The following is a 17,319-nucleotide window of genomic DNA, read 5'->3' as shown; positions in this document are numbered from 1 at the left end:
AGTATCATGCAAGTCCAATCCCAAGAAGAAGGCGGAGGGTAGGCGTTCACCATCCTCGGCAAAAGTAATGGCACAATTTCTTTAGCCGTTATCCTAAAACCACACATACCAACTCAGCCGTTATCCTACTACTCAATTCGAAGGAGCCTCGGGAGATAATGCCCATTGCCGCCCAATGGAGTCGCGGAAGCATGTTGTGTACACACTCACATACACTTAAGGAGGCAAGGTTAATCCGCCATCGCTATGGTTATTCAACAGTACCTGACAGCTCAGTCTTTTGGCAGTCCCATCCTAAGCTGCTCATATAGCTAACAAACAATGGGAAAGCCAACATTGTTCCAAAACCCAACACAAAAACGTGTTTTTATTGTTTCTTTCCCTTGGTTGCTCTTTTATACTAACATGTGCAAACAAGGCACCTATTGTTATTAAGCATTGCAGGACTTTCGCTTCTCTTCATGGGAGCAGTGCGACGCACCAACACGGGATGGAGCCAAGATGTAAACCCCTTCAGTTCGGTCGGCTGGCACCACGGCAGAAAGGTGGTCGAGGCTGAATTGATAAAGATTTCTCCGCCAAGTGGTACGGTCCCTACACCACGATCGGAGGATGTGTTGTTGATCATGCTACGATGGCTACATGGCTTCAACGCACACACTCAGGAGTTAGCAAGGATGTCCGCTAAGTACCCTTTTGTCACTAAATTATGTCTCGTGTTGATTTATCCTCTGTGTTTATTTTTCCCTCTTTTCTTCCCTCTCGGTCTCTGTTGGCATGCAAATGTTTGCAGAGCCTTCGCAACATGACATGCTCAATACAATGACCGCATCTGCGCCAGCTACCTCGACAGCAGCCCGACTCGACATAGCTATGCAGCCATACTCCAGTGTATGCGTAGGCAATAGTTAGGATGTACACGGCACTAGCGAATCCGCGGCAACTGCAGCAATGGCTCGACAACTTCAGTGGAGCTACCGGAGGTGCCATCACCACTGAGGCTACCAAGACGACGAGAACTGCGCCAAGATGAAGACAACTCATGGGTGACCCACGACGCGGTGCTCTGCAGCTATTCGCTCAGCAAAGGATTACACGCACGTTATACTAAGAAGGAATCGATGGGGGCAGCAACTACACCGCCAGTGACCTCGTTGAGCACTTCGTCATCAAGCACCTCGCCGCCATCAACCACAGCGCCACTGACGACATGCCCGCGGACGCCTACGGTGATATTCTTTATTTTTCTTAGGTGATCCTATGTTGCATGGAGTTGCATGGCTAGGGTGCACGTAGATGCATCTTGCTTGGTGTCTTTGCTTTCATGTCCAGCAACAAAGAGCAACAAAATGCATGGCAGCCAACAACAGCATGCATGGAGGGTGCACACCGGCAGCCATAGCAACGACGACCTACGGGCAGCATGCACGGCAGCCCGGCAAGCTAGCGACCTTCTTCATGATGATGACCTGGTGGCCACGACAACCTTGACATTGAATTTATCCACAATGGTTATTCATGATGGTTCGAGAAATCTTAATCGCACCCGGTTGCACTTCGTAGATGCGCCGGAGAACATTGAGATCGTTTCTTCACCAAGTCAAGTTCGAATTTGCTCCGCATTCGAGCTCTATTTGGTGGGGGGCATTTGTTTCATGAGATTTTGTACAAAGTCTAGGCGATAAGATAAGAAACAAAGAGAAAACAAGCTTTGTATGTGTTAGTTTCATGTACACACATGGAACCAGTACAATTGCTACAGTATTATCCTAGGCGTTTACGTACACAATTGAGACTAGAGCCGGGCCTACAAGACGACTGGTACGGCCCAGATAGACGAGTCTAGAAAGCTCGTGCCACGAACGGCCGGGAGAAATACAAGCAGCTACACATATACGCGTACGATCAACTTGGATGGCAAGCAAATGAAACTGACTAGCAGATATTTTGCTACATCAAACAAACTCCTGGAGGCGCCTTGATGGAGTCCGGAGGAAGTTACCTGCCCTAGCTCCTGCCTATATAAAGCCCTACCCCTTCATGCCATGGGATCTTTCCTTTTTATCCATCGACCAGGCCTGCTCCTTCACGTAAGGAAAAGGAAATCTTTTCCCATCCACTGGAGGTGCCGCCAAGAGAGGGAACAAGGAGCCCCAGCCCCTTCATCCATCGAACGCCCACAAGACTGGGGCTTGCATCAACCAGCCGACGCCTCCATGACCGTCATCAACAAACTCCTTCGTCCACCATCGCAACAAGGCCGACAACCACGCCGGAGTCGACACGAAGCCGGCAAGCATGTCAAGCAAGGCGGGAGAAGGCTATGGCTCCTCTTTTCATCTTCGCAACATTGGTGATGATCATTGGTGTGCTTCTAGTGGTGTACGGCCATCTAAAGCAAACCTAGCTCATGAGGATTCACCGGTCCCTGTTGTTGATGATGATGATGCACCCGATGATGATGATGATAGTGAGGTAGAAGAAGTGACACATACAAGTGTGAGAGGAAAGAGAGGCAGAGTGACTGAGAACACAAGGGGAAGGAAACCAAAGACCGCTGCTAGTCAATGGTTTCAGGAACAGATGGAAAAAATTGTGGAGATGAATAAGAGAACGACCGCATCTTGTGAGTCTATTTCAAGGAGGGAGTATGAGTGGATGACTGGAAATGATGTGCCTAAGTAGAACAGTTCGAATTTGCATGAACCCTTGTATCCTTTTAATTTGCATAAACCTTTGTAGTACATTTGTTCGTGTATAACTTCTAATAATTTGTGCTAGTTTGTATGAGTTCCAATAATTTGTGCTAGTTTGTTGTCTTGTTATTTCTATTATTCATGGTATTGGCTGTTGCTTATTCATGTGTCCTGTTTAAATCACAGTGGTTCTTCTGATGTTGATGAGTGGGCTTCAAAGACTATTGAGTTGATTCGGTCTATGCAGAACAACCTTTTTGCAATTGCTGTTGTTGCAGGGAAATACTTTATGACATATCATGACAACCATGAAACTGCTATACTAGGTCAAAGTGGATATGGTTGGACTTTGGAAAAACTGAACACTCCAACACTCCAGGTCAAAGTCATAAGATGTTTAGGATAACTGCATCTCTCTTTTACAGCCCGCATGATCTATTAGTGAGTACTTATGGCCTCAAGTCATCCCTCATATGAACTCTATGGAATCACTTGCCATCTTTCTAGTTGTGTGTGGTTATGGTTGGTCTAATAGTGGTCTACATGGTGTATTCAAGCGTTCAGGGGAGACAATAAGCATAAAATTTGATGAGGTCCTGACTTGTGTGGTGGCTATGTGTGAGGATTACATACGGCCAATTGATCCTAATTTATCTACAATACACACTAGAATTACTGGAGATCGCAGGATGATGCCACATTTTAAGGATTGCATTGGAGCATAAGATGGTACTCACATTTCAGCCGCACCATCTTAGCATGATCTTATTAGATACATTGGTCGAACTGGCAAAGGAACCCAGAATGTTCTTGCTACTGTTGACTTTGATATGCGATTTACATATGCTTCTATAGGGCAGCCTGGCTCTATGCATGACACTAGTGTGCTCTTTCGTGCATTGGAACATGATCATGACACATTCCCCACCCTTCTGTAGGTATGTTAACCTATTTCTATGTAGAACGCTAACATTAGTACAAACATTAGTACATCTTGTAATTACTTCCTTATTTGTCTTTGTACATGTGTCCAGGGAAATATTATGTTGTCAATACCCAAATTGGTTTGGATACTTGGCGCCATACAAGGGTGAAAGATACCATGTACCTGATTGGCAAAGGGGTCCCGCTCCAAGTGGTGAGCAAGAGCTTTTTAACCATTTGCACTCGAGTATTCGTAATGTGGTAGAGCGTAGTTTTGGTGTGTGGAAAATGAAATGGGGAATCCTTCTCAAAATGCCGAGTTACCCTTTGGAAAAGCAAATGATGATTGTTGCAGCTACTATGTATCTTCGTAACTATATTTGTGAGAATCATGCACTAGATAAACATTTTCGGAAGTGCGATGGGAATCCTGATTATGTGCCTGTTATACCTAAGAGATATGCAGCACATCCTCCTCCTCGGAGTGCTTCAGATAATTCAACTCGACATTCTAATGATCCAAGCATGGATAGATTCCGTGATGATATTGAAGGGCAATATTTCTTTCTAGATTATCGTGATATTGTATTGTTGTCTGTATGGTTAGATGCTATGTGTATCCCTGAATGTATTATTTTATTAACAACACTTTGTAACGAGCACCTAATTATTAGCTTACCTATATTTTATATTTATTATGTTTTTATTTCACACAACATTTATTAATAGAGGCAACACATAAAGCTCATATCTCCAAGCAATACACATATGCAAGGGTACAATGGACAATTGACTTCTTCTATACATTCTAAAAAATTAGAAGAAACTGTTTTGCCAAATATTTTTCTACAAGATAAGCCATAGCTATAAAAACTGCTTTTCCGGATCGACTAGAATTTTTTTCGCGAGCTAGAAACCACGCCAAACGGGACCTTTAGCTTGCCGGCTGCCTTTCATTCTGATTTTTTTGGCGACCGTGTTGAGCGGTGCTTGTCGCCACGCCCGGTCAACCACACTACCATTTCAACCCCTTTGCCCCGGTCAACAACAACCAACTAGTGCTTGCCCCGTTCAACAACAACGCTAGTGCTGCCGCACACCTCCTCCATTTGCTGGCGGTACAGAGAACCTTGAGAACCTTCCGGGTGAAGACAAGCACCTCGAGGCACGAAAGCTCAGGAGAGAGGTACAGAGATAGAGGGGAAGGCAGGGCAGGGTGAGCTGAGGGAGGCCATGAAGTCCAACCGGAACCTGTCGAGGGGGGAGGGGAGGAGGCTGGGGAACGTGGCACTCATAGCCTTCATGCTGGGATCCCTCCTGCTGCTGTCCCTCATCAGGGTCAGGTTCTCCCCGATTGGTAATCACCTTTGTGTTTCCTTAATTTGTGAGATTTTGGCATGGCGTTTATCAGATTCTCGTTTCTTGGGTGGTGATTCGTGGGCGACGCAGGCAAAACAGGGGAGGCCATCAAAGCAGAGGAGCAGCAGGAAATGAGGAAAGAGAGCATCAAGATGGAGACCCTTGATGAGACTGCAGCTTCAGCTGGTAATTCCTAGTTGTTTCTTCCGCATTTTTATCTGAATTTAGCATGTACGGAGGTTGGAGTAGGCAACACCCTGTCCGAATATCGAGCAAATTTGCTCATTAACTCGTGAGATTGCTGCAAAATCCTTTCCCGTTACTGCTATATATACAGTTTGATCTCAAGATTTATCGGCACTTGCTTGAAATTTGTGATTGAAATTTGGCGACAAGAATGCGTAGGTGTCCAGCTAAGCTATTAAAACTAAGCAGATCTGATCAATTCGAGCTGACTTTTGATCTGCAGCAGAGGAGGAGACTCAGCCCAAGCCCACCGATAACTCAGGCAGCAGCGGGGGCGGCGTTGGCAGCGTAAGCAGCACAGCCCTTGCCGCTGGGGACGAGCATCTCAGTCTGAGCAAGCCGGTGTGCTACGAGTCGAGCCGCCGCTCGGACACTTGCGAGGCCGCCGGCGACGTCCGCGTGCAGGGGCGCATCCAGACCATCCACGTCGGCCCGCTGGAGCAGGAGTGGAAGGTGAAGCCGTACTGCCGGAAGCACGACGCGTTCGCGCTTTCCCACGTCAAGGAATGGGCGCTCCGGCCCCTCCCCGGCGACGCGCCGCAATGCACGATCAACAGCTCGGCCACCGCGTTCGTGCTCTCCACCGGCGGCTTCACGGGCAACCTGTTCCACGACTACACGGACGTGCTCATCCCGGCGTTCATCACCGCGCACCGCTACGCCGGGGAGGTGCAGTTCCTGGTGAGCAGCTTCAAGTCGTGGTGGACCAACAAGTACCTGCAGATCTTCCAGCAGCTGAGCAAGCACGAGGTCGTCGACATCGACAACGATGATGAGGTCCGGTGCTACCCGAGCGTGGTGGTCGGGCCGACGTTCCACAAGGAGCTCGGCATTGACGCGTCCAGGACGCCGGGATCCTCCTCCATGGTGGAGTTCCGCGCGATGCTGCGCGGCGCGTTCGGGCTGGAGCGCGCGACGGCCACGCCCAGCAGCGACCGGTGGGACATCCGGCGCCGGCCCCGGCTGCTGATCATCTCGCGCCGGAGCTCGCGCCGGTTCCTGAACGAGCGCGCCATGGCGGACATGGCCATGAGCCTGGGGTTCGACGTGCGCGTGGGCGACCCGGACGTGAGCACGGACGTGTCCAAGTTCGCGCGGCTGGTGAACTCGGCGGACGTGATGGTGGGCGCGCACGGCGCCGGCCTCACCAACATGGTGTTCCTCCCCGCGGGCGCCGTGCTCATCCAGGTGGTGCCCTACGGCGGGCTGGAGTGGCTCGCGCGCGGCACGTTCAAGGAGCCGTCGGCGGACATGCAGATCCATTACCTGGAGTACATGATCCAGCTGGACGAGACGAGCCTGAGCGAGCAGTACCCCAAGGATGACCCGGTGCTCAAGGACCCCAACTCCATCCACAAGCAGGGATGGAACGCGCTCAAGACGGTGTATCTGGACAAGCAGAACGTGAAGCCTCACTTGGGCAGGCTCAAGAATACGTTCATGGAGGCGCTGAAGCTGCTGCCCCATGGACAGAGCGACTAGGTTTTGCGCAGCGCAGCTGATTGATCGTGGTTGAAAAAGCTGCCAAGACCACCAAGTTGTGTTAACATGCGAGTAGATAGGTAGGGGTTGATGGTGCTGGTACGTGGTGGTAATCTTTTCATTTGTTCTGTTCCTTTGCCTTTAACACAAGGCTGAGTTCTTTGTCTGTACAAATGCATTGTAGGATGCATTCTGCTGGTGTTCATTGCAGCATAACTCTACAGAATGTAGTGAATAGGATGGGTTCTCAGAATCAGAATGGAGGGGATTGCACGGGTATCGTAGTTGAGTGTACGAACAGCAGAATACGAGATGCAGACAGCAGAATACGGTATTCAATATTCAGCTCAGCAACAAATCTTCCTTGAAACATGGCAACGATATTTAATTCGCCGCCTACCTTCATTTTGATTTTGACGACTGTCCTGCCGCCACACTTGCAGTCGGTAGCACATAGAATAACAAAAGAGTGAAATGCACCACGGACCCTTAAACTTGTCGCGCTATGCCAAATAAGTACATCAACTCTGAAAACATATTTTTGGGTCCCCAAACTTGCTAATCGTGCTAAATAGGTCCAAATCTACTCTAAGATGCATCTCTCTCCTCTAATCCCTCTCCTCATCCCTAATAACGCTGACGTGGACCTTCCTCCCTCCCATTCTCTCTCTCTTTCTCTTTCTCTCTCTCCTCCCCACCGCCCTCTGCCCTCTGCTCTCTCCCTGCCCCTCCCTCTGCCTCCCCTAGCCACTGCCACCTGCGCGAGGCCGAAGAGGAGCTCCCTTCGCCGTCGCCCTCTAGCGCCCCTAGGCCTCCACACGTGGCGTCGGCCTCCCTAGTGCCACCCCTCCGTGATGCCCCTCCCCGCCGCGGTTCCACCCCGCCGGTCCTTGTCGCGCCGCCACCTTCCTCCCCATCTGGCGGCGCCGGTCGGCGATGTGCCCCTGCTTCGTTCGCCCCGCCGGCGAGGGACGCGGTGGCCTCCTTGTCCGATGCGACGCCGAAGGAGGGGACGCGATGGCCGGTGAAGAGGAGGCAGTCTCACCTGCGCTGGCTGCCGTTGTCCCCTGCGCCGGCCGGACCGCAGCTCGGGCTTCATATGCTGGTGGACGGATGGCGGCAGGGGCGCTCATGGCCTGAACGCAAGGGACACCCCGCGCAGCGTCTAAGCCGTCACCAAGGACACCCCTGGCTCTGACGTTGCCGCCTCCTCCACGCCGCGATGCAGGCCTTCAAGCTCGCCAACCGGCACCGCGGGTCCTACTCCAATGGCTCCCTGGTCGGTGCCGATGAGCTCCTGATGCTACATCTGCTCGCTCTCCTTCCTGATACTCATGCTCCTGCTGCGGGTCAGTAAGCCAGCCAGCTGCGAGTAGCAATGCCGGCTGGGATCTGAATGATCTCATCCTGATCTAGGGGCACTTGGGCCCTCCTTCCTTGGTCTTCCAGTTGTTGTAGCAGGGGCAGGCGCCCTTGTTGCTTGGATGAGCACTCCCATGGCTTTAGGTTCCCCCTGCCGTTGTCGTTGCCACTGCCATTGCCATAGCCGTTCCCGTTGCCTCTGCCATTGCCTCTCCGACAACTACATCTGCTCGCTGGTGCCCGGTGCTTCTCATGTGCTAAGCCCCACGCCGGAGCCGGAGTTGGGGAGGTCGCAGGGGCGGACGAAGCAGGGCTTGTCGCGGAGCTCCGCCGGCGCCGCCAGATGGGGAGGAAGGTGGCGGCGCAGTGAGGATCGGCAGGGTGGAGCCGCGGTGGGGAGGGGCAGCGCGGAGGGGCCGCGCTAGGGTGGCCGGCGGCGCGGGAGAGGGAGCATCGGTAGCCGCGCGCGGGGAGCGAGCAGAGGCCGGTGGGGAGGAGAGAGAGAAAGAGAGAGAGAATGGGAGGAAGGGAGGTCCACGTCAGCGTTATTAGGGATGAGGAGAGGGATTAGAGGAGAGAGATGCGTCTTAGAGTAGATTTGAACCTATTTGGCACGATTAGCAAGTTTGGGATCCAAAAAATGTGTTTTTAGAGTTGATGTACCTATTTGGCACAGGGCGACAAGTTTAAGGGCCCGTGGTGCATTTCACTCGTAACAAAATCTATAATCTATGGTAACTATATAAAAAAATGTTTACTCTTTATTTTCATGGGAACGGTTTTGTTTGTTCATGAGTAACGTGGAGCAACCTCAAAGCTAGTTCGTGACACCCTCTTCATTTTCTCCCACGTCAATATCTGTTCATAACCAAAAAAAAAATCAATCCATGGATATCTTAACCAGGCAGTTCCAAACAGCAGGGATATCGAAGGTGAACTTAACCTCGGAGTATGGTTTTCACTCAGATGAAAAATAAGAAAGTTTCTAGTAGCAAAGCATGCAATTGATTATTGAAATTCTGATTTGAGGAAGCCTTCAAGGCTTTATCTCGTTTACCAAATCTGGTGCAATTGTGTTTTATTGCAGTTTCCATGAAATCCTTGTTCTGATCTTCTTCCTAGCCTGGGGACTGGACGACGCCACGACGGGAAGCATTTTGTGGTCCAATGGTGATGAAATAGCTTGCTCGGATGAGAATCTTCGCAGATTCTTCTCCAGCTTGTACATTCTACATTCTCCAAATAAGTTGCTCACAACCAATAAGAAAGATTACATCAAGCTTCACTGTTAGTGAAAAATCCAGCATTTCCTCAAAGCTGAAGAAGCTGAATTTGTATGAGACCCGGTCCACAGAGTACTATGGGTTTGTGGCGCAAGACGCGCTCGTGTTCGCTTAACCCGTTTGCGTTGAAGATGAATTTGTGTAAGAGTAGTACAATGTTTGCAACTTTTGTGTTTCAACAGCTCCAAAGCTGCTACTAGTTGTCATTGTCAAACGGTGGTGCTCCGTATTGTTAGATAACAGAGGTGGTCACCGCATATTTTAAGCAAAGAAGTTTCGTGGCATGATGAAGGATGGAATAGCCCAACCTAACACTAGTTAATAATTATTTCCATATCTCTCCATCTACGTCCACATGAACCGGACGTACAGATTTTCTACAGTGCAATCTGCTCATCAAAATTTAAAAGTTGAAGTTTTCAACTTAGCACTAGGGTTTAAATTCTCAACTTATCATCGTTGGTACTTGTATTTTTTTTGAATTTATTTCAAAATTTAACCGGTAGGCGATGCGGTAGTAGGCGTAGGATTGTTTGTGTTCGTAGAAGTGAGTGCGTGCGTGTCATTGTGAGTAAGCGTTGCGTCTGTACCTACCGTTTGATTCGGGGAAAAAAAAATCCCCATCCACGGCGACGCCATCCGTCAGCCAAGCCCCATCTCCACCACACCCTCCCCGCCCGCCCTCGACAAAGCAGCGGGGAGCGCAGCAGCGGCCAGGCCAGCGCTGACGCCTCACCGCTAGCTTCTCCGGTGATCGCTCACGCGGCACCGCCTCCCCGCGCCCTCCCCGCACCCGGATTTCCCCCGGCGCCGGCGCATAGAGCGGCGGCGGTCTAGCGGGGGCCCGGAGCGGGGCACCACCCCCCGATGGCCGACGCTCTCCTCCTCCCGCGCCGCTTCCTCACCCCGCCGTCCTCCGCCGCCCCCGCCTCCTCGTCGTCCGCCTCCTCGTCCGCGCCGTCTCGCTGGGCGCTCTCGTCGCCCGGCTCGCCGCGGCGGGCGCGCCTGGCGGCCGCTCACCCGCACCCGCGGCCCCGCCGGCTCGCTCGGCACAAGGTGCGCGCCCCTCTCGTTTCAGCAGGAACTGGCCTGGTTGCTCGTCGGCCCTGTGGAGCTGTGGCGCTCCTTAGGGTTTCTCGGCGGGTTTTTCCTCGCGCTGTGGTTGGGGGCGACTTCCTGTGCTAACGATGCGGAGGGCGGTTGCTTCGTTTTAGATTTATTGGTTGGTTGCGAGGCTCGTGGTTGCTGAAGTGCTTTGAATTTCGGCTCTGGATTAGAGGGTATACATGCATCGACTTTGGTGCATCATGCGACTCTGTGCCATTTAGAATGAACGAGCAAAATCCTAGGTGAATTTCACGGCTTGTTCTGTTCCATCAAGGTTTCGGTGCTCATTGAGAACTTGTTCATGAGGCAAATTCACTAAATTGTCAAATTACACCTGCTCGTTGTCTTTGTTTTGGATTTGGAGTGCCTGGTGTTTAGGTCTGAATTTACTATGTTTCTAATGCTATGGTATGTGAAATGGAAATGTGTAGCAGTGCCTAATTACAAGCCTTGTACTATGCGAATTCCATGGTGAATTGGTGCTTGCTTGATTTTGGTTTTAACCAGTGCATTATGTGATGCCTTTTTTGTTTTTTCCCTCGCCACAGTTTGTCTAAGTAGTCCAGCAAGATGTGTGTGATTATTCAGATTTTCAAGTTGTCAATTGTGCTATATTTTATTTGCATTGTGCAATTATTGCTTGGTTGAACCTGTATATTTCTTAAAAAAGGCTTGCCTGCTGTGTTTAGCCATGAGGGATGTTGTCTTGGTTTATGTTGCAGGGTGTTTGATGGTTTTGTCATGTTGGCTATTCCAGGTTTATGCAGCAGACCCAGAGAGTGGCGCCGGTGAGCAACCACAATGGTGGGAGAAAAATGTTGGGCCAAACATGATTGACATCCACTCCACAGTGGAGTTCTTAGATGCACTGAGAGATGCTGGAGACAGGCTTGTTATTGTTGAGTTCTACGGAACCTGGTGTGGTTCATGCCGGGCACTCTTTCCAAGGGTAATGTCATTAATCGTGAATGTAACTACTGGATGTTTAATTTGTCTTGCCTGAAAGTATTTCTTATTCCTAATGTGTTCCTCACATAGTTAATTCTGACTTTAAGCCGTTACACTGCTCATCTCATTTAGGATGTACTCCCTCCGTTCCTGTTTATAAGGCGCACACACATATCAAGATTCAAAGTTTCCAATCTTTGACCAATAATTTAGCCAACATTTTTTTTATTTTGTAATGTAAATTTGACATGGTTGGATTTGTAATCAAATGTACTCTCCAATGACTATAAGTTTATAACCATAAACAATATAATATAAGATAAATAAATGGTCAAAGTCTATTTTAGGAGACCGTGCCATGTCACACCACGCCTTATAAACAGGAACGGAGGGAGTACACAGTTAAATATTATTTTTAAAATAATGTAGCTCGTTTAAAGCATGTGAAAGCATTAATTTGGTGTGATAAGATTAGGAAAGCACTAATTGTCAGAAGTTTGCATGGTCCCATCATCCCGTGGAGATTGGAGCCATTTATTTTTTGGACAACACTGGACATTTAATATGCTCTCTCAAGTTTTATGAAGGAATTAACACTTGAGAAGCTGCCTGAAAAATCCAATGGAACTGAAAGATATTTAAGACCTTTTGTCTTTGCTACAACCCCTATTTCCAGCACATCATCATTGGCCATCTAACCTAATTAGGTGTACTGTGGATTTGTGTCCATGCAACTGGTTTGACCTCTGCATTGACCTATGGTCTGGCTATCAACTCTTCAGCACCTAACTACTTTGCACTCGAGAATTCTGTACTTTTGTAGTCTATGGCTGTAACTCTGAGTTGATTAGATGCCTTTGGAGTTTGGAGGATTACTAACAACTGACAGTGTTTACAACAACAACAACAAAGCCTTTTATTCTCAAGTCAGTTGATGTAGGCTTGAGATGAAACCCAGCAAGAGCCTCAGGAAGTGCATAAAAAAAGAGGTAGCAGTAGTGCAGTAGTAACAATAATAGCAAAAGGTGATCCATAGTCCATACCTTAGGTCGTGTTTTGGGCACACAGATTGCTGATTTCCAAGTGCCCTCCCAAAGATTGTTCTTTGGGTATATCCCATGTGTATCTCTGCTACTAATACACATGCCACTGTTTGGTAGGGCAGCATTTTGCGCCGTATCACATCACAGGTCCGGTTGCTGTCTTAGAACTCACCCTTTAGCTTCTGCACCTTGTTTGTCGCAGAGGATGCCAGAGGCTTCATGCCATTCCATCCACCCTGTCAGGATGCCTTTGATTATATGGCTAAAAACCTTCAGCTCCAAAGTTTGTCTCCACAACTCCAGTCTCCTATCAACCCTGTCCGATTCCCATCAGCTAGTACCACATTGTTAGCAAAGAACATACACCAAGTGATAGCCACTTACAGTGTTTGATCGTGCTATATATTTGTGCACTTTTAGTAAATCGATATTGGAGATGTTTTAATTTCTTGAATGTTTTTTTCTTTACCTACTTGTTATTCTAACAGTGTATATTCATTTACAATGCCATCTGATCATCTTGTAGTTTTTATACTTTATCAAATCTGTTCTAATTTTGATGCTCTTGCAATCAAACCAGCTCTGCCGGTCAGCTTTGGAGAATCCTGATATATTGTTTCTAAAAGTAAATTTTGATGAAAACAAACCTATGTGCAAACGACTGAATGTCAAAGTCCTTCCTTTCTTCCATTTTTACCGTGGAGCTGATGGGCTACTGGAGGCTTTCTCCTGTTCCTTAGCTAAGGTATGAGCACCTCACCTGTTGCTGCATGATATTGTTTGAGATAAGAGGTTTCCTCACACATTTCGGTGGCTTTTGTTAATGTGACTTTTCATGTTTTGTGATTTAGTAGATACAATCCCCTACGATCTTTTCCATCTCGAAAGCTGTGCAAGAACATGAACTGCACTTTATTTCGAATTTCTGAACAAGCCCTCTCCACATTGCAACAGTTTAGTTGGAAATCATTCTGATTGTATTACTTGTGTGGATGTTTACACCTAACCCCATATTACATTTGCAGTTTCAAAAGCTGAAGGATGCCATTGCAATTCACAACACTGCTCGTTGCAGCATTGGCCCACCCGTTGGCGTTGGGTATGTTGATTTGTTGGATAGTGCGAGCCAACAGGAGAAACCTGCGGAAGCTAGCCCACGGTAGATTCTACAACATGGGTTCCCCACCATCCATCACTTCTATATCGTCCTGCTCATTTACCCCCACTATTGTTCTTACCCTAATCAGCTCAGGAGAATCTTTGGATTCCCCGGTTCACGAATCAGATGTTGTATGGATTATTGTTTCGCACTCTTGAAAGGGAAAATGTGTATTATAGCATGCGAAACTTTTCCCTTTCTTGGACAGAAGAACCATAGAGTTGTACATCATTTTAGGGGAAGATGCCACGAAGAATTAAGCGCCAATGCGGGCTGTTTTCTGTAGCCAATTCATTGCTTTTGGGCATGTCTCCACCCTTAACATATTGTACTTTACTGTATTCCTGAATGTTCTTCTGGTTTGAGTGCTATCAGTCTATCACATTCACATGACATCAAGTTCTTGGCCAAAGGCAAACAGCAATGGCTTGCCTGAACTGAAGATAATACCCTAGCGACTTCTCCAAGGGACCTGGAATCTGCTGATCCCGTTAGTCGTCTGATGATGCTGATTCACATGTCATTATCAACTCCCTCAGGAGACGGCTGGGTGCTAGTTTCCGTGAGCCATTGATGACCTACTGTTACACAGTCTAGCATGAACCGGCTGCTGTAGCCGCTAGGTACATGCATGTAAGCCATGAGTGCGGCCGATAGAATCAGAAATGAATACACCGCTACGACCCCCTGGTGCTGCTACTGCCATTGCCATGAATGGTTCAGTCATATTTGTGGCACAAGTCATGGATTCATCTAGGCCACCAATGTCAACTGAGCGAAGCTGCTAGGAAAATTTGCTTTGAATTAATCATCGGCTTTAATGTTGATCGGTGCAGTGCCTGTTAAAATTGACCTACGCCGAATCGTTTTCTAATTATTGGCTGACATGTGGGTTCATATACTTGGATAGTTGGATGCCAAGATACGGGTATACGGCAATGAAAGTAGTATGCCTAAATAACGGTGAAAATAACATACCTCATCACTGAAAATGTTCTTTTTACCTGATGCAAATGAAACCACGTATAGGATCGGAAAACGTCCTGATTTCCAACGCTGAGTTTCTTTCTTTTTCTCTAAAAGGTATTTTGCTTCTTTTTATTTTCATTGACTTTAGCATATATTTGTTATTGAGCTATATATTTTTTTTCATGTTATTAATATGTACTCTATGATGCAAAGTATTTGTTGTTGTACCTAATTTATTTGAGAAATGAAGAAAACTAGTTTCACGTGTGAATTTCCAGTGGGTTTACTGTTTAATTCAAATATAGTTAGATTATTTGTACTCGGTATTCAAAAGTCCACATGTGAGTTGCTTCATTTTTTTCTAAAAAAAAGCTTCATATTGCGCATGTAGCTCTGAAAAAAAACATTGAAAATTTGGTAAATAATCCGAATTAAATGGTTCACCATATGACACACCCCCAATAGTTTATACTCTTCATGTCTTATGTATGCACCTTCTAGAATGCCATTATTATTTGAATGAACACAGTGTTCAGCATCTTCGTCATATTCGATAGTGATGTAGGATAAGATGGCATGCTAGTCAGAGAGGAACATAGAATCTTCCAAGTGATCATTCATTGCTGTAATGTACTTATATTTTCAAACTCTTCAGATTGCTCAGTGGGATCTACTCGTTAACGTTGTCATAAGTCTTCACAGACAACAAGGTCATTTTCAATTTTCTTTACATCCATGCATAATTCTTTTGCATGTTCATATTTTTTTCTTACAGGTCTCTTATGTAAAGTGACTGTACTGTTACCAGTAGAGTCTCGTCAGGATACCATTCAAAATTGAAGATCCTCACAAGTTTTTTCTTCGTTACTCCATTGACCTCCACATTCAGCTCAAGAATCAATGGTAGCAACTCAATCTCCTTGAACATGTCCATATTTTGGTCTTCTTAAAAACCACAAAATTCAACCTGATACCCATTTCAACCGAAGGATCAAAGAAGCTTAGGATGTCTCTATCCTTGACTGCATCACACCCTTGACACTCTTGATAACAGATTCCTTCAGGAAATTATCATCACATCTGCTAGTCTGCAGTATTAATATCAGAGAGATCACATCTATTGTCTTTCAGAAATAATATGCCTTGTTAAATAATGCTCAATTCGTTTTTAATATAAGTAGCACAAAATTAACTCAAAAGCATGTCAAATCTATCACTACATTAGCGTAAACATAATTTACTCATAAATCATGCATGGTGTGTTTATTTTTAGCTCCGTTTTATTCATAAATCATGCATGAAAAGTATATCTATACCTTAATTTGTAACGTTAAGGTGGTGGCTCACTGGCTCTGTTGCCCGTGTCCATGGCTGTAATCCTGACGTCCCCTATCTCCTTAAGGCACTCAAGTATACCAACTACAGCATCCATGGAATTGCACCCTGACCTTACCACTATCTTCAGGTGAAGTTCTTGTGATATTTCCTCTGTTGTTGCTCTATCAATATTGACTTCAATCTCTTCACCGGAAACAAAGTCTCGATCAACTCCATTGTTGCAGTGGCGCTGCAATTCTACTAGCATTCTGTTCCTCTCCTCCAGCTCAGACACTCTAGACTTGAGGGTGTTCAAGTAGTCCCTTGCTCTGATCAGTATTGATGCCTTATCTTTCTGCCATGTCAAAACAATGCAACCGTTTCTTTCAGAAATGGTTTGATCAGCTAGTTGATGAACGGGGAAGATGATGAATTGATCTGAGTGCTTAAGTACCTTGGGTGAAGGGGGCAGCACTGTCGTGAGGGCCTTGAAGCTGTCGTTGAGCTTCTCGCGCCGCTTGCGCTCCGACAATACGTGCTGCAGCTGGCTGCAGTTGTTGCTTCGAGCGGGCGGCGCAACTGCCATCTCCATCTGGCGGCAGTGCCGCCATTGGGCAAGCCTGACCATGTGCATCCGTGCCAAGGCTGACATGGACGCCTTGATCGCCCTCTGCCCGCCGGAGCCCGGCGGCTTGGGCTGCTTCTTCGTGGTGAGGTGGCGGCTGTACGGCATGAACGCGCCGGCGCCGCCGCAATGGCTGTTCTTGCGCTGCGCGTGTTCCTGATGAGATTCTTGGCACCTGAATTGTTCCATATTCTGGATCGTGTCGTCAAGGTTGCCGTAGCTGTGGCCATAGTGGTGGTGGTCGCCGAAGGTGACTGGGGAGAGCGGTATGTCCTTCAGGGAGGAGACCTCCGGCGTGTGGCGGCGAGAGATGGTGCTGCTCCCCGGCATGAGCGACGAGGCCTCGTCGGGACTCCCGGAGAACGAGCGGAACGCCGACGACGGCGCCTCGGCGTGTCGTCCGTGCTCCTCCATGCCCATCAGCAAGTAGATCTGCGCACCCACCGTGGCAGCAACACATGCAGCATGCAAGCGCGATTAATTTCATGCAGTAGAAAGTTATCAGCTGATGCGACTAGGAGCGCGATCATTGCCTGTTGAAGCTGCTCCTCCACTTGGTAGCTGATCGGCAGGTCCTGCAGCTTCGATCCGCAGCTGAGCTCACTGAAGAAGCAGAATCACCGGAAAAGAGTGATCATGGTGTATATATATGGCCTTGACAGTCAGATAAACAATACTGTACTCGCCAGTCGTTCGTACCTAGCTGCGTCGCCATGGCCAATTCCGCCGCCCTGCAACGCGGGCCAGCTGCCGCAACCGTCCATGGCGAGTTCGATCGCCGGCCGGCCGGGCGGCCACC

The 17,319-nt window shown here is 47.9% G+C and overlaps 3 protein-coding genes across 7 annotated transcripts; 2 read left to right on the top strand and 1 right to left on the bottom strand.

Moving 5' to 3' along the window:
- The first annotated feature begins 4,719 nt into the window (after window positions 1-4,719).
- On the top strand, window positions 4,720-7,077 carry LOC101762945. Of its 4 annotated transcripts, none has more exons than XM_004960868.3 (3): window positions 4,720-4,977; window positions 5,070-5,165; window positions 5,452-7,077. In XM_004960868.3, the coding sequence occupies exons 1-3, from the start codon at window positions 4,854-4,856 to the stop codon at window positions 6,705-6,707; spliced, it is 1,476 nt and encodes a 491-aa protein (XP_004960925.1). In that variant the 5' UTR covers window positions 4,720-4,853; the 3' UTR covers window positions 6,708-7,077. The 4 variants fall into 4 exon arrangements, with proteins under 4 accessions (XP_004960925.1, XP_004960924.1, XP_022680623.1 ...); XM_004960867.3 differs by having other exon boundaries at window positions 5,449-7,077; XM_022824888.1 differs by having other exon boundaries at window positions 4,820-4,958.
- A 2,914-nt stretch (window positions 7,078-9,991) lies between these two features.
- Window positions 9,992-13,986, top strand: LOC101762539 (thioredoxin-like 2, chloroplastic). Of its 2 annotated transcripts, none has more exons than XM_022825431.1 (4): window positions 9,992-10,408; window positions 11,217-11,408; window positions 13,031-13,195; window positions 13,305-13,469. In XM_022825431.1, the coding sequence occupies exons 1-4, from the start codon at window positions 10,220-10,222 to the stop codon at window positions 13,377-13,379; spliced, it is 621 nt and encodes a 206-aa protein (XP_022681166.1). In that variant the 5' UTR covers window positions 9,992-10,219; the 3' UTR covers window positions 13,380-13,469. The 2 variants fall into 2 exon arrangements, with proteins under 2 accessions (XP_022681166.1, XP_004960923.1); XM_004960866.3 differs by lacking the exon at window positions 13,305-13,469 and adding an exon at window positions 13,476-13,986 and having other exon boundaries at window positions 10,002-10,408.
- Window positions 13,987-15,173: 1,187 nt separating this feature from the next.
- Window positions 15,174-16,934, bottom strand: LOC101759857. Its single transcript, XM_022825203.1, has 3 exons — window positions 16,350-16,934; window positions 15,895-16,250; window positions 15,174-15,666 (listed from the first exon to the last, which is right to left on the bottom strand). The coding sequence occupies exons 1-2, from the start codon at window positions 16,932-16,934 to the stop codon at window positions 15,909-15,911; spliced, it is 927 nt and encodes a 308-aa protein (XP_022680938.1). The 3' UTR covers window positions 15,174-15,666; window positions 15,895-15,908.
- Window positions 16,935-17,319: the final 385 nt, after the last annotated feature.

The sequence above is a fragment of the Setaria italica genome, chromosome III (genome assembly GCF_000263155.2).
Source record: "Setaria italica strain Yugu1 chromosome III, Setaria_italica_v2.0, whole genome shotgun sequence".
In the NCBI taxonomy this organism is placed as follows: domain Eukaryota; kingdom Viridiplantae; phylum Streptophyta; class Magnoliopsida; order Poales; family Poaceae; genus Setaria; species Setaria italica.
This window is presented reverse-complemented; position numbering and strand designations above follow the sequence as displayed.

Bases quoted from the DNA above. Each gene is read 5' to 3' on its own strand.
- LOC101762539 (XM_004960866.3), top strand. From the start codon at position 10,220: ATGGCCGACGCTCTCCTCCTCCCGCGCCGCTTCCTCACCCCGCCGTCC. The intron at 10,409-11,216 runs GTGCGCGCCCCT...TGGCTATTCCAG, and splicing joins GCCGGCTCGCTCGGCACAAG to GTTTATGCAGCAGACCCAGA. The intron at 13,196-13,475 runs GTATGAGCACCT...TTACATTTGCAG, and splicing joins TCTCCTGTTCCTTAGCTAAG to TTTCAAAAGCTGAAGGATGC.
- LOC101762945 (XM_004960867.3), top strand. From the start codon at position 4,854: ATGAAGTCCAACCGGAACCTGTCGAGGGGGGAGGGGAGGAGGCTGGGG. The intron at 4,978-5,069 runs GTAATCACCTTT...TGGGCGACGCAG, and splicing joins GGTCAGGTTCTCCCCGATTG to GCAAAACAGGGGAGGCCATC. The intron at 5,166-5,448 runs GTAATTCCTAGT...TTTGATCTGCAG, and splicing joins TGAGACTGCAGCTTCAGCTG to CAGAGGAGGAGACTCAGCCC.
- LOC101759857 (XM_022825203.1), bottom strand. From the start codon at position 16,934: ATGGAGGAGCACGGACGACACGCCGAGGCGCCGTCGTCGGCGTTCCGC. The intron at 16,251-16,349 runs GTACTTAAGCAC...TTGACATGGCAG, and splicing joins TGCTGCCCCCTTCACCCAAG to AAAGATAAGGCATCAATACT.